Source organism: Danio rerio, chromosome 13 (genome assembly GCF_049306965.1).
Source record: "Danio rerio strain Tuebingen ecotype United States chromosome 13, GRCz12tu, whole genome shotgun sequence".
Lineage (NCBI taxonomy): Eukaryota > Metazoa > Chordata > Actinopteri > Cypriniformes > Danionidae > Danio > Danio rerio.
The window spans coordinates 17,937,201-17,953,509 of record NC_133188.1 but is presented as its reverse complement, the minus strand read 5'-3'; the positions used below and the strand labels follow the sequence as shown (position 1 = coordinate 17,953,509).

The window sequence follows — 16,309 nt, the reverse complement described above, 5'->3', positions numbered from 1 at the left end:
TATTTAAACAAAATTCATCTTATTTATCAATTCAAACTTCCAGTCTTTTAATGGATAATAAGCAACTTTCTGACAGTAACCGCTGATTGCGGACTAACAATTTTTTATATTTAAAATTTTATTATTATAAATAATAATTATGAAACAGATTAGTACAAACTATTTTCAACTATTTAAAGTCCAGACCTCCCTTACATTGTGTTTTGATGTCCTTTAAAAAGGTTAAGTTTTATTCATGGGGTTAAATCCCACTAAACCCCAATATAACTGACACCCTGTGTAAAAAAAATACCCATTAATGGACAGTTTTTCATAGTTTGGGATGAATGGGCTGCTTATTTATGCTTTAGAATTACATTATGGGACCTGATGTCTGGTCGGCCACTCAACATCCATTTAATTATTTCATTACACAAAAGCTTCTTTATCATGGAATATGTTGTTTGCACTTAGAAATTCTTTTTGAATAACTGAAAACAGCTTCCATTTAGAAAAAAAAATCATCTTTTGAAGCTTTTATTTTTAGCATTTAACTGTATGAACTGACAGAGAGTAACCTGGATACAAACTGTCGGTACTCTCCAGCTGAATCACATGCTTCTGTTGCTGATTCCTGTAGTCTGAATGTAGAAAATGAAAAAGAAAACTCTGTTTCACTTGTTGTGCTTAACAATTCCCTGCCTTTGCTTCCCTTTCTGTCACTTCTCCATAACTCTTGTCCTTTTTTTCGGTTGGGCCGGCTTGGGTGCTGAAGCTTCCCCTTTTCCCTTGGATTCCCATATTTCATTATTTCTGCTTGTTCCTCTTGAGTCTGTTCAAACAGAGGCTGAAGCATGGGGAAATCGGCCTGGCACCACAGTATGAAAACCACAGGCCTTTTCTCTGAGCTCTAACTGCCTAAAAAAACAACAGATTTACTGAGCCTAATGACTGGTTACTTTGTAGAATAATCTGAATATTTATTTTGTTTTTATTTTAACTGAGTGCTCTTTTTATGCATGCTTAAGTAGGCTTGTGTGTGTGTGTGTGTGTGTGTGTGTGTGTGTGTGTGTGTGTGTGTGTGTGTGTGTGTGTGTGTGTGTGTGTGTGTGTGTGTGTGTGTGTGTGTGTGTGTGTGTGTGTGTGTGTGTGTGTGTGTGTGTGTGTGTGTGTGTGTGTGTTTACCATGGTTTGTTGGTCTGGTTTACACCGCTGAGAGTCCTCAGTTTCACAGTGCTTCCTGTGTCTCTGTTTCCTGTTTATCACTCATTTGTTTCAGAGAAGTGTGATGGTGAATGAGATGTTGAGGTGGTTTATGAGCAGTCAGCCTTTAAAAAAAAACACTGGATTTTTCATAATGTGGAATATTATTCCAGTAGAGTTGCAATATATCTCTCAGCTCTCTTATAAATAAAAGTTTTAAAGGGGCTTTTGCAGTGATGCCATTAAAGAACTATTAGGATTTTACAAGCTGTGTCAGTGAAGAGTTTTTAAAAGAATCACTTTTTCTTAGTGTGAAGGATTTTTTTAAAATATTAAAGATTTTCAGAAGTTTCATGGATGTTAAAGTTTCTTCATGGAACCAGCAATGGCAATTTGGAAACTTTAAATAGTAAAATGTAATTGTTTTGTTCTATGAAGGACACTGGAGCTTTTATCTGTTATTTGAATATATGTCGTATATAAATATCCGTGTTACATATTTGACAGTTTACTTGTCATATTTACAGTTTTATCTTTAAAAGTAATGTCTAGTGATAAGGAAGCTGCTAACTGCCAACATTTCTACAGTGAAACTATTTTTAATGGAAGTTTGGAATATTTCTTACTATGTAATTTTTTGTCACAGTTCTGTCTGATTTTCTTGTAACTGACAGTTTTACCATCTCACAATTCTGACTTCAGAAATGCACATTTGTGTCTCACAGTTTCAACATATAAGCTGACAACTGTGCATTTATATATCCCATCATTTTGATACAAATGCATAAACTTTAAATTCTGAGGTAAACTACTGTAGGACGTAAAGTCAAAATTGCATGGATTTTTTATGCAAAGTAGGAATTACAAGATAGGAAATCAGAATTCTGAGAAAAAAAACTAGAATAAATAATAATAATAGTAATTATTATTATTATTATTATTATTATTATTAGTAGTAGTAGTAGTAGTAGTAGTAGTAGTAGTAGTAGTAGTAGTAGTAGTAGTAGTAGTAGTAGTAGTAGTAGTAGTAGTAGTAGTAGTAGTAGTAGTAGTAGTAGTAGTAGTAGTAGTAGTAGTAGTAGTAGTAGTAGTTTTATTATGGCATGACAGTGGTGCAGAGGGTAGAACGATCGCCACACAGCAAGAAGGTCACTGGATCAAACCTCAGCTGGGTCAGTTAGGGTTTCTGCATGTTCTCCTTACGTTTGCGTGGGTTTCCTCTGAGTGCTCCGGTTTACCCCACAGTCCAAAAACATGCGGTACAGGTGAATTGGCTAAGTGAAGTTTAGTTTTAAACTAATTTCGAGAGGAGCATGTGCTCATGATTTACCCAGCTGGTCCACATTAACTAATTATGATCCTCCAATCGAAGGATCCCAAATCACTATATATATCCTCATTTCCTTTCTACAACTATCTTCGTCTGGAAGAAACCCCCCTCCTCCCCTTCTTCCTCCTTTATCCAGAATGGGCGGCATGGTGGCCCATTGACTAGCACTGTTGCCTCACAGCAACAATACCAATGGTGTTGGGTCCTCGCTGAGCCATCTGGTATTTCTGTGTGGAGTTTGCATGTTCTCCCCGTGTCCGCGTGGGTTTCCCCCGGGTTCCCCGGTTTCCTCCCACCATCCAAATGTGCTCTATATTATAGATAAAACAAGCCTAAACCTTTTTCATAATGTCTTACTCTCAGGAAGTTCGTCTTGGCCTCAGCAGCGGGGGAGTTTGAGATAGACCTGAGCTCAATCTCCACTCGCCCTGCAAAAGGGGGGGAGCCCTGGGCTCGAGGATCCCTTGAGCTCAGGGCTCTCTCCCGGGACAGCATGCCAAACAAGCTATGTATAAATCATGAGCTAAGTGTGAACTCTTGAAATTGTCCGTAGTATATTTGTGTGAATGAGTGTGTATGGATGTTTCACAGAGATGGGTTGCAACTGGAAGGGTATCCGCTGTATAAAACATAAGCTTGATAAGTTGGCGGTTCATTTCGCTGTAGCGACCCCAGATTAATAAAGGGACTAAGCCGAAAGGAAAATGCATAATATAATATAATATAATATAATATAATATAATATAATATAATATAATATAATATAATATAATATAATATAATATAATATAATATAATATAATATAATATAATTTAATAAAACAATGAAAAATGTCTTACCAACCAAATATTTTGAAATGTGGAAGATATTTAAATGGAGCAGTGTCTTTTAAACTATAGTTTAGAATGCAGGTAACATCAATATTCAGACAAAACTGATTCAAAACTGATCCAGACTTCACAATTCTTTACATGAAAGAACAAAAGCATGCTGATGTTTGTCTGCTTATACTTAAAAACTTATAACACATAACAGCTAAAGTGGTGCTAAGTTAGCAAGTAGCTAATAAAGTGACTATAGTTACCAGTAATATCAACAGAAGATATTTTACATATGCAGTAATGTTCTGAAATGCTATAAAATGATGCTTTTCCCATTCATATACAAAATCTAACAATCAAAGACTAAAGGAGGAAAACAGCTGCTTTGCAGGTGCACTTTTGCTGCAGAACATTGAGATAACATGGTAAAGGATGCCATTGTTAGTTAGATATAATAACCACCCAGCCTGCCACTTGACTTAACAGGCCCACTACCCTCTTTTCCAGCCTGTAATATAAAAGTTGAGGCTCGGAGTGACGAGGAAAACGGTCTGTCCTGTGAGATGAATGGAGAGGCAGAGGAATGTGCAGCTGAGGACTTGCGCATACTCGATGGCTCTGGGGCCAAAGTGAACGGCTCCCACGCAGGCCCCGACAGCAAGCCGGCCGCCTACCCCACAGCCGGGGGCATCCGCCTCCCCAACGGGAAGCTGAAGTGCGATATCTGTGGGATAGTTTGCATTGGGCCCAATGTGTTGATGGTTCACAAGCGAAGTCACACTGGTAAGCACAACTGCCATCTACTCTTCCCTCCTTATAGTCCAAGGCACAGGGTGCTAGGCTGGGTAGGTTAAGCCGCATTTAGTGAGACACACACAGAGAGAGCAGGATAAAGACTGACGCTGGATGTGTTTAATATGCAACCATCTTTTTATTAAATCAGATACATGGTGTGTATTATTTTTGTATGGCTTGACCTAAATGGATAAGATTGCTAGGATTAAAGTTACAGAACAAAACACCTTCACATAACTGACAAGTGAAAAACACAAATGAAATGTGAAATGTATGGTTGTAACATAACATTTTATGTAAAACTCATGAGATCACTTGAACAATTGTTTTACATAAATGTTCCAAAGCCACATTTCCACACAGGGGCACTGCTAGCAATTTTGGGCCCTATGACAGAACATGAGGTTGGCCCCCTCATACTGTTAATACTAATAAAACAGATCTCTAAGGGACCCCAATATGCATGGGCCCTCAGAATCGTCCTAACTTTCCCCCACTTAACCATATCTCTGTTTCCACATACTGAAGGTTGTGAAAAGTTGTTTTAAAAGGTTAATAACCTTGCTAGTATAAAGTTAATAATAGGCATCAGCTTGTTGCATTGCAGAGACAGTTCAGACAAAACATGAAATTCTGTCAACATTTACTTACTCTTATGCTGTTCCAAACCTCTATGACTTTCTTTCTTCTGTGGAAACAGAAAAAAACACTCAAAATATCTTCTTTTGTGTTCTGCAGAAGAAAGAAAGTCAGTTTTGGAACAACAAAAAGGTGAGTAAATGATGACAATTACATTTTTTTTACTAAACAGTAAACGTTTTCACCTTAAACATAATTAGTATGACGATGATTGAACAAGATGTGTGTGTTTGTGTGTGTGTGTCTGTGTGTGTATGTTTTTGCCTTTAAAATATGACATTTTATTTGGTTTTCTTGATTTGAAATTTGAAAAGAAACAGCCAACCAAGACGAAGCCTCTCTGAAATGACAATTACTACAGTATTAGTTATTTTCCCCCTTTCTCAAATTGATATTCCACTGCGATGAAGCCAAACCAGTGGCTGAGAACATTTTTCAAAAAGGCACTTAACTTTCTCACTTGACAAACTAATGAAACTCAAAATGGAAGAAAGGAACAGTGGGGCTAATGTAAATTCAGAAAAGAACGTATAATAAAAGATATAATGAAGCGCTTTCCTATTTAAATCAAAATATTCGCAGGAGGTGCCGTTCTCCTGAAATGCTTTTTTAATGAGTTTCTTTTTTCCGTCTTTTTGCTGCTTCACTGGTGACTCTTATTTTATAGGGCTTTTGAAGAGAGCGCGGTATTAATAGCGTTCTCGCAGAATGCCACAACATTCGGAGGAGCTGGATATTGGTTTATTCCAGGGGCGCTGATCAGGAAGACTGGCTCTCAAACACAAAGTGTTTCCTTCACTTTATTTAAATGAGCTCTGCATTTGCATTGTGATGGGCCGCTCTTATTTTAGAGCTGAAGAAGAGGGGGAAAAATGAGATTTTTAGATCAAATTGACCCAGGCAGTGGTGCATTACGAAACTGGCAGGCGCCGTCTGAAAGCCTCTTGTTCGATCAGCGCCCCATGCAGTCGGTGTGCGGATCCAGGCGGCGCGCGGAGCGGAGCGCGGCGCTCAGGGGCGAGATCCGCCGGCGTGTTTGATTGAGCTCCTGCGCGGGGCGCTGGGTTGTTCGAGATGTAACAGCGCAGTGGAGGCGTGTAGGACAGTGACCCCACATTCACAGCGTAATAGCGCTACAGCGGCGGATGCTTGCTTTCACGGGGCAGAAATGTGTCTCAGACGCACACCATTTACATGGCCAATTGTCGCTGGCGTTCTGTGTTCAAATGAAACGAAATCTGATAGAACTACAGGTGTATAACTGCTATTGGTGTTAATGCACAATGAGTCACTTCCTTGAGTGATTTACATTTAATCACAAAGAAACTTGTTTGAACTGCTAAGCTTGGATTTTAGTGGACACATCATTTTAAGTCATATTTTAAATCGTTATACAATACAAAAACATGCTATAGTAAAAATAATTTACTTTTAATAATAATACATTCAAAATGTAGCCTAATTTTAGTACATTTAAAGCATTTAAAAATGCAAGCATCAGTCTTTAAAACAAACTGATTTAGTCTTTTTGTTTGAAGCCTAGCTGATTAGACTACAATGCTTCACATCATTAAAAGAAAAAAAGCATGTCAAATGTTTTTCTCAGAGAGGGTTTAATTCAGGGTTGTCTCAGAGAGTTTAAGTTACTTAATTACTTTTAACCAACAGGTAGATATACACAATCAGTTTCTAGTTACATTTCAAGTCATAGTGCATTTACACAATAAAGATTCTGCCAAAGGAGTGCACCTTAAAAGGTTAAGCTGTATCTCTACAGTAGTATTTAGCTTAATCAACATTTCTTAACAAATTTTTTCCTCATCCAGTGTCTAGTGTCTGTGTGGTTAAATCAGTAATACTAAATATGAAATACCTTTCAAACTGGTCTGTTTTATTCAACAATGTTTTTGACAAAATATAGTTTTGTCAGCTAATAGAATGGAGAACAATGACTCTTAAAAGTAAAATAAGACTTGGGTTCATTAATCGTTTCTTAATGAACAATTTCTATGGGTGTTTAGAACATTTTTACAACCTAAAGATACATTTTTTTTACATGAAACCGTCAATAAAACGAATTTCTAAGAATGATGCTAACAAAATCTCTAAATCCCTTAAAGGGATAGTTCACATACAATTGAAAATTATGTTGTCATTTACTGATGTTCTGGCCCTGTTAAACATAAAAGAAGATATTTTGAAGAAAGAACTGTAACTACTGACTTCCATAGAATTTTTTTTTTCAAATATAGAAGTCAACGGTGACAGGTTTTCACCTTTCATCAAATCTTCTTTTGTGTTCAACAGAATAAAGAAACTCATAAAGGTTTGGAAACACTTGAGTATACAGAGAGTAAATTTTCATTTTTTGGGTGAACTATCCCTGTAATTATCAAACATCCTTTACCTATTTATGTGGAGTGCATAAGTAATGTGTTATCGTTATTTGTCACATAGGTGAAAGGCCATTCCAGTGCAATCAATGTGGTGCTTCATTCACTCAGAAGGGTAACCTGCTCCGACACATCAAACTTCACTCTGGCGAGAAACCTTTCAAATGTCACCTGTGCAACTATGCTTGCCGCCGCAGAGACGCTCTCACTGGACATCTGCGCACTCATTCGGGTAACTCATGATGGAATATTTTGAAACTCTTTATTGTATTAAAACAACAACTAAATGATGTGGTCTGACTGAGCAGATTTTGTTTCTATTTCGACCTGTCAGTTGGAAAGCCCCATAAGTGTGCATATTGCGGACGCAGTTACAAGCAGCGGAGCTCACTGGAGGAACATAAGGAGAGATGTCACAACTACTTGCAGTGCATGGGCCTTCAGAACAGCATTTATACAGGTCTGTGAATGAATGATATTTCTATGTGTTGGTTTAAATCCGTGGTGTCCAAACTCGGTCCTGAAGGGCCGGTGTCCTGGAGAGTTTAGCTCCAACCCTAATCAAACACACCTGAAACAGATAATCAAGCTCTTACTAGATATATGAGAAACTTCCTGGCAGGTGTGTTGAAGCAAGCTGGAGATAAACTCTCCAGGACACCGGCCCTCCAGGACCAAGTTTGGACACCCCTGGTTTAAATCAAGGGTCACCAAACTTGTTCCTGGAGGGCTGGTGTCTTGCAGATTTTGGCTCCAACTCTAATCAACCACAACTGAACAAGCTAATCAAGATCTTACTAGGTATACTTTAAACATCCAGGCAGGTGTGTTGAGGCAAGTTGGAGCTAAAACCTGCAGGGTCACCGGCCCTCCAGGACCGAGATTGGTGACCCCTGGTTTAAAGGGAAAGTTCACCCAAAGGTAAAACTGCTGAAAAAAACCCACAATTAAAGTCTTAGTATTAAATGGACAATACATCTTTTCAATCTTATAACAAAGTAAAAGTACTGTAAAGTTTAAACATAAGAATAACAAGAGTGGCAAAATATGAATGAATGAAAATACAATCAGGCACACTATATATGTGTTTTTGTCAAGAATACAGCATTTGTATCTGCAGTTATAAACTGCTAACTCACATTTATTAATGTAGAGTTAATGCTTAACAGATAATGAACTAACTATTTGCTCATGCTTAATAAATGATTCATAATGTGTGGTTATTATAAAGTATTACCAAAACACTTTTTTAATTTCTATTCTTTTGAAGATACATAAATGAAACTGTATCAAATAAAAATAAATCTTTGCAATATAATGTGAAAATAAAATCACTGTACATTGCTAAATAACTTTGAAATGTTGTATCATAATATATTATTAATTTATTATATTGTTGTTGATTTATTCAATTTTATTTAATTGTAATTTCTGTTAGTTGTATTTTGACACTCCTGTTATTCGGCAATATTTAAAGTTTACAGCAATTTTACTGTTTAGATAAGATTGCAAACATTTATTGTTCATTCAATACTAAGCCTTTTTTTTTTAATAAAGCATTTATTAAGATACATAGTAACCATTACTATTTGCCTGAATAATAACATGTTGATTTGTTTGGTTTATTAACTTTTATTAACTCTCTGTTTGGCTTAACAACATTTAATAACTCTTTCTGAATGATTCTAAAAGCCTAACTACTGTTTAATACAAATGGTTTGTAAATAATGCAATATTGAATTTAGTAATAAACAATTAATAAGTAACTACGTATGAAAACACAATTATTAAGCTCATTATAAATGTGCTTATGTCAAAAATACAGCATTTGTAGCTGTATTTATAAACTGCTTACTAACGTCTGTTAATTTAGAGTTAATGCATAAGATATATTGAATTAACTATTTGCTAATGCTTTATAGATGATTTAGAGTGTGTAGTTATTATAAAGTGTTAAGGTACATGAGTAATTTGTTGATATGTAAACTATACATTACTTTGAACTAATCAGTTAATGCATGAGCTAATCATGAACGAACTTTAACTAATTTTTAAAGTTAATTACATGTTAATACATGTTGGTGCATGCTTGTTTGTTAATTCATGTATTAGTTTATGCTTAAATTAACCATTATGAACTCATGATGTTAATGTATAATTATAGCATGACTTTACTTGAAGGGGCACATCATCAGTAATCCATTCTTAACTATTCACGAACTCCTTATGCACGTCTGTACTGCATTTACATTGGATAACAATATAAAAGTGCACAGGAGTTAATGGTGATGTGCCCCTCTAAGTAAGGTCATGACGTAATTATACATTAACAGCTCATAAGTTCAAAATGGTTATATTCAGCTTAAACTTTAATGTTAATTAATACATCAATTAACAATATGTATTAACAAGTAATAAAGGTATAGCCGCTACTCACACATGAACTCTTGTGACTCAGGTTGTAGTTAAAATTAGTTCATGATTAGTGCGTGCCATAATCCATCATTCATTCAAAATAATGTTGAGTTTACATATTAATACATCATAAAGTGTTACCCTTTGTCACTATCATGGTTAATCAGCTATATTAGTAAAGAAGACTCCAGATCCAGATCTGTTTTTACATTACTGTGACGGTTGGGTTCAGGGTTGGGGTAGGGGTTGACGTTAATAAAATACAATTAATGGGAAACTAAATGAATAATATAAATAATTATCATGGTTAATCAGCTATACTAATAGAGAAGACTTCAGATCCGGATCTGTTTTTACATTACTGTGACGGTTGGGTTTAGGGTTTAGGGGTAGGGATAGAAGTTAATGAAATACACTTAATGAGAAATTTAAGAAAGGATTTAAATAATTCCCATTAACTGCCAGCCGCAGCTGTATGTGATCTGTAGTTGATTAACCAAGTGGATGGATGATAACAGCCTTCTAAACCTACAGTAGGTGCAGATGGTCCCTACTGGCCCATATCTATCAGCTGATAAACACTGATAACCACACCCATTCAATCGAGTGATAACATTCAAATCAGCTGAAGGAATTCACACTTTCTGAGCATGCTTGAGACTGTCTGCCAAAGCTCTGGATTAGAGGTGTTAATGTTTTAAATACTGTTAAATTTCTTGCATAGGTTCATTTTGTTTCTTTTATTATGTATCACCAGGAGCCATTAGGGTATTCATTTTTTTAATGTTTTTTACTGTCAAAGTGCTGATTGACATTGAATTCATAATAAATTTTAAAATAATTTACTGGAAAATAGTCACCATCTTCTAAATGGCATCTTCACCATCAAATTAGCAGCAATTGTCTTTTTTGGGTGAACTATCCCTGTATCTGTTGTATAAAAGTAGATATACAACTTCCACCAACAATGCAATGGCAGTTCTCTATCAGGTGACAGATAACCCTATATCAAATAACCCATAGCTACAGTATAAGCCTTTAAAGACTCAAAGCTTAAGAAAACAATTCTCAAGATGAGGAGAAAACTATAGGGACAAAACTAAAGTAAGAGACAGAAAACCATATAGCAATGTGTGCAACATCATATTGCATGAAACATCCTTCCTCATAGTTAGCACCATGCCAGAAGATGAGTTTAGGTTAGATACAGCAATCTAAAACTTATGCGTGGTTTCTTTGTCTTGCTTTCCATAGTGAAGGAAGAGAACAGCCAGAATGAGCAGAGGGAGGACATGCCTGCATCTGAGAGGGCCTTGGTGCTAGACAGGATAGCTAACAATGTAGCTAAGCGTAAGAGCTCTATGCCACAGAGGTTTGTGGGTAAGAGTTGAAGTTTGCTTTCATTGTGCAGCAATATATTATAGATGTTAGATAATCCAGCGATCACTGTTTAATATGCATTTACAGTATGTATCTGACTTAAAGAAATACTTAATAATGATAGGAAGCTACATCATTTCTTTTTCTTGGATGAGTTTACTTTAAAAAGCAAAAAGATGATCATTATGGCTTGCGATAGGAATTTCACGTTGCTAGTTTCTTACAAGATTATTAAATTTCTATTGCTTATTTAACAGCTACAGTATAGCTGGTGAACCATTCCAAAAATGTAAAAAGAGGCTTTTAAAATGTGCTTTGCATAAACAAACATCAATATTTTAAGATTTTTATTTATTTTTTTCACTAAAAGGTTCTTTGGGTTACTAATAATGGTTCTCATACGTAATGAGTGTAAGCCCATTGCTGTTTTTTACATGCATGTTTTACTTGAGAGTACCTTAGAAATTAAAAGATAAATATGAGGCATTATGTGATGCCACCTAGACTGTCACATTCGAAGAAAACGTGTTAAATGCGTTTAAAAGTGTTTAAACCTATTTAAAATAGACATTCTTTATTCACACATTGGAGGTTTGGTTAGATAAAAAAAACTCTATGGTTAAATTGTTCTTTTATTTTGGTACAAGTGTGCACCAGACAAGTGCAACAAGACATTTGTAAAGATCTTGGTTCACTTCCAAGCAAACAATTGGCAGTTTACAATTCAACTTAAAGATTTAATTCATCCAAAAATGTAAATTCTGTTTCCAATTACTCATGTCAGATATTTGTTCATCTTTGGAACAAAAATGTTTTTTTTTTTAATGAAATCTCTTCCTTTTCCTCCATACACAGCAATAGGGTATGTGCAGAGCTGTTTCTTCCCATATCGATAAACTTCCGGTGAACGGTTATGTGACTTTTTCAATTTTATACAGCTCCTTTTTCAGCATCGATGTTGTAATGTAATTAAAATATAATCAGTTAGACCAGCATTCATTTAGTTGTTGAAGCTTAAACTGGAATGTAAAGCTGTATACATGTATGCACCTGTCAGAATCAGCAGGCGAGTGCAGAAATGCCATTAGAAACACTGGACAAAAATTAAAGTAAATATTTTAAAGACATGGCACAGAAAAATTTTATTTAATGCAGTGCTTCTTGTACAACCAGAGACCAACTTTATTGCGTATATCATTTAGGCAGTAAAAATCGTTGTTTTTTTAAAGAAAACAGACTTTAAATGTGCTGATTTTGTAATGGCATACAGTACACCGGAATCATTTGACCCAGGTTACTGACAGTCCTTCTGCATGCTTCTGCATATACCTTATAGTCTTGACACGTTCAAAGAAAATCCAGAACAATAGTCAATAGTAAAAAAATACAAATAAAAATACCTCCTCAGAACATGCCTTCAGTGCTTTAATCAGAATATAATCAGTCATTTGTGCCCACATAAAAAATAAAAGAAAACTTTATTTAAGTTTCTTCTCTTCAATGTCAATATAGTAAGCACCTTCATATAAGGACTGTGCTACTCATGCTCGGTCACTCTGCTGAATTATATTGCTGTGCTTTGTTTCAAACAGAGTAAGTCATGCATAGTCATCTGTATTGGAGGGTGGTGGGGGTATACATTAGTGCACAATGCTCTCAAGAACGTGTGACCTATACTGACACTGTGGAGAAGGAACTCGTTATGAATAAAGTCTTTATTTTTGTTTTATGTGCACACAAGGTATTGTCATAGGCTGTGTCTGAAACCACCTACAGCTCAGTAGGTAATGTATATGAATTTAAACTTACTACTCAGCCGTTCGTTCACAGTAAGTATGAATGGACCTTGGACATACAACATTCGCCATTTTGTCATGATCACGTGACCTACCCAAGTAGTAGTGTTGTGAGTTGTGTCACTTCACTCCCATTCATTTATTCTCTCATGGGATAGCGTCCATCCTATGCACACTTCAGAATCTCGCCGGAAGTAGTAGGTAATTCGGGTACTGTGAATTCGGACATACCTTTTGGCTCACATACTGATTTTAGTGTGCTATATAGGATGGTAGTATGCGATTTCATACAAAGCAATAGATTCATAATATTCTGATTTACCCACTGACAACACTGTTTTGAGGATGTTTTTGTTACCTTTTTGGACTCTCATTTTGGGAAATGCAGTCTTTTTATCATCCTAAATAGCTTATTTTGTGTTCTGAAGATGAACGAAGGTCGCAGGTGTTTGAAACTACTTGAGGATAAGTAATCAAACTCCAAATTTTGGACGAAATAAGACACCTAAACAAACCAAAGTCAGTACATAATGTCATAATATTTAACCTGTATTCAATCAAAAGTCAAAGTCCTATTGTTGATCATGACAGTACAATATAGCCACACTGTAAATCCTAACCAGGGGTGTAGTAACTGGGGGAGCAGGGGGATCCGTCCCCCTCACTTTTAGAGACAGACCATTTAGAAACAGGTGTTTAATAATTATATGAGTGTAAACTTTTGGATCCTTTTCAGCTCCGTCAACCCCCCGCTTTTAAAATGTCCGCTATGCCCGTGAACCCAACAGTCAACTTTATCAAGTGAAATGAGTGTAGTTAACTCAAAACTTACTGAAAGCTAATTCTACTCATGTGAAAAGAGTTTTGATTGCAAGTGTTGAAGGTAACGAATTAATTTAATCCCTCATTACTTCAATTTAAATGGAGAATGTTTACAGTGCTCATATAGGTTAGTTTTTCAACTCAAAATTTTTGTAGCAATCAGTTTCCTTAAACGGTTTGAGTTCCCTTAACTTATTGGGTTTTACAGCACTCAGTTGGTTTGAGTTGGTTTGAATCTCGTCATTTATTGCTCTTTACTGTGCTCAAATTGCTTTGTTTACTCAAATGGATTAAGTTCACAGTACTCATTAGGATTAGTTTTTGAACTTAAATGATTTGTTGCAATCGGTTTCCTCAAATGGTTAGAGTTACCTGAACTTATTGGGTTTTACAGTGCATTAGAAATGCATTTTCTTGTGATAGGTAAATTCCTTTTTAAATCAAAATTAATTAGTTAAATCCTTTGCTCTCTCACATTTTTTCCTCAGGAGAGAATCGTCTGTCAGAGCTATCTTTCGAGAGTGGCTCAGGTGAGCTGATGCAGCCCCATGTGATTGATCAGGCCATCAACAGTGCAATTAGCTATCTGGGTGCAGAGTCCTTGCGGCCTCTGGTTCAGACCTCTCCTGGGTCCGCCGACATGGTGGTCAGCCCTCTATACAACCTGCACAAGTCACAAACAGCTGAAGGCAATGGTGTTTCTGCTAAAGACAGCGCCGCAGAGCACCTTCTCCTACTCTCTAAGTCCAAATCCGCCTCTGTTGACAAAGACGGTTCCCCCAGTCCCAGCGGGCAGGATTCCACTGACACTGAGAGCAACAACGAGGAGCGTTCGGCCGGGGTAAGCGGAACAGCAGCCACAGGTGGTCTCATCTACCTGACCAACCACATGGCTCCAGGTATGAGAAATGGAGGCCTGCCAGGGGTAAAGGAAGAACAACACCGGCAGTTTGAGGCTTTGCGAGCAGCAGGAATGGATTTGAGTATAGCGTCATCAGAAGGATTTAAGGTGCTAAGTGGAGATGGAGAAGAATTGAGGGCGTACCGCTGTATCCACTGCAGAGTTTTGTTCCTGGATCATGTCATGTACACCATCCACATGGGCTGTCATGGCTTCCGAGACCCCTTTGAGTGCAACCTATGCGGGTACCGCAGTCAGGACCGTTATGAGTTCTCATCGCACATCACACGTGGAGAGCACCGCATCTGAGTTAACACACAGAGTCATTCCACAAACACTTGGCCAAATGTTCACAGCATACTGCTGTCCAACATGAAACAATACATCGTTCCTGAATTTTTTTAGACACTGTTCAAATATAGAATTTTTCTTTTTTGAACATTGGTTGATTTGAACATATGTATATACAGTTAACCTATATATTTCACTGTCTTGTCTATTTTTATACAATGGTGTACGTAAACCACTAGGGATTTAAAGAAGGATAAAGAACTGTAACTGAAAAGTTTTTTTGAAACGGCAACATTTATAAAGGATTGCATCTGAAATTGGTGTTTTTATTTGAGCCAAAGTTTCTGATATACTACTAGTGAAACAATGCATATCATTAACAATGATACTATTAAATATTATTTGCAAGAGGGGATTTAAGCTCATCTCATGTATCTCTCTCATGTGTTTCTACTGTGTTCCAACAGTTTGTTATAATGAAACATATATATATGGCAATACATGTTGTACCTGTCTGTTTATTTGTTTTTCGCTTGCTTTTTTGGCTTTTTTTTTATTAATGTATTTAAATATGCAGTTTGCCAGCGTTATACTATGTCATCTTAGAATATATATGCTTGCAAAAATAATAAAAGATATTTTACATTTGTTTACATTCAGGTTTTTTTTTTTTCATTTGTTCCCTTTTTCCGATCTGTCAGATCTTCAAAATTCTAAACACAATTAACACAACATATCTGTTGTGACCACACCTTTAACACAAAATGTATTGTTATTTTGACTCAATATTCAGATAATTCACAGGTTTCTCTATAATGCTTTTTTTTCCACAAATGGCGACAAAGTGGCTCAGTGGTTAGCACTGTCGCCTCAAAGCAAGAAGGTCGCTGGTCGAGTCCCGACTGAGTCAGTTGGCATTTCTGTGTGGAGTTTGCATGTTCCTCTATGTTCGCATAGGTTTCCTCCAGTTTCCCCCAAAGTCCAAAGACATGCAGGTGAATTTAATTAACTAATTTGGTTGTAGTGTATATGTGTAAAAAAGTGTGTAAGGGTGTTTCACAGTACTGGGTTGCAGCTGGAAGTGCATGTGTAAAACATGTGCTGGATAAGTTGACGGTTCATTCCGATGTGGCGATCCCTGATGAATAAAGGGATTAAGCCAAAGGGAAATGAAAGAAGGAAGTTTGCCCTATAGCAGAATCATGGATGATTTTTCTCCCCACATCCTAAACAAAGCATGACAAAAAGAAAAAACAACATTCCAAACTCTGAATATAGTGCAGCAGAGCATTTTCGGGACCATTGTTTCACATAATGCTTTTATCATAAAAATACTACAGCAACATTACTTTAGATCACACACAAACAAGATACACATTGATTTAAATAACAATCATTAACAATGATTAAAAATTGTTAATGATACATCACTGAAGTAAAGCTATATTCCTTCAATCATAACATAGGTTTACTGTGAACAAAACAAACAAAAAAATAGTCCTGATTAGTAAAGTAAACGAAAGTTTTTCTCATTGCACATCTT

The 16,309-nt window shown here is 36.3% G+C and overlaps 1 protein-coding gene across 8 annotated transcripts in view; it reads left to right on the top strand.

Moving 5' to 3' along the window:
* The window catches only part of ikzf1 (IKAROS family zinc finger 1 (Ikaros)), a 36,985-nt gene extending 21,566 nt beyond the window's left edge, over positions 1 to 15,419 (top strand). The window contains 6 exon segments of one of the 8 annotated variants that reach the window (NM_130986.1): positions 3,842 to 4,117; positions 4,868 to 4,900; positions 7,226 to 7,393; positions 7,496 to 7,621; positions 10,831 to 10,956; positions 14,063 to 15,389. In NM_130986.1, the coding sequence (NP_571061.1) occupies positions 3,842 to 4,117; positions 4,868 to 4,900; positions 7,226 to 7,393; positions 7,496 to 7,621; positions 10,831 to 10,956; positions 14,063 to 14,784 (1,451 nt within the window). In that variant the 3' untranslated portion in view covers positions 14,785 to 15,389. 8 annotated transcript variants of the gene reach the window in all.
* The last annotated feature ends 890 nt before the right edge of the window (positions 15,420 to 16,309 follow it).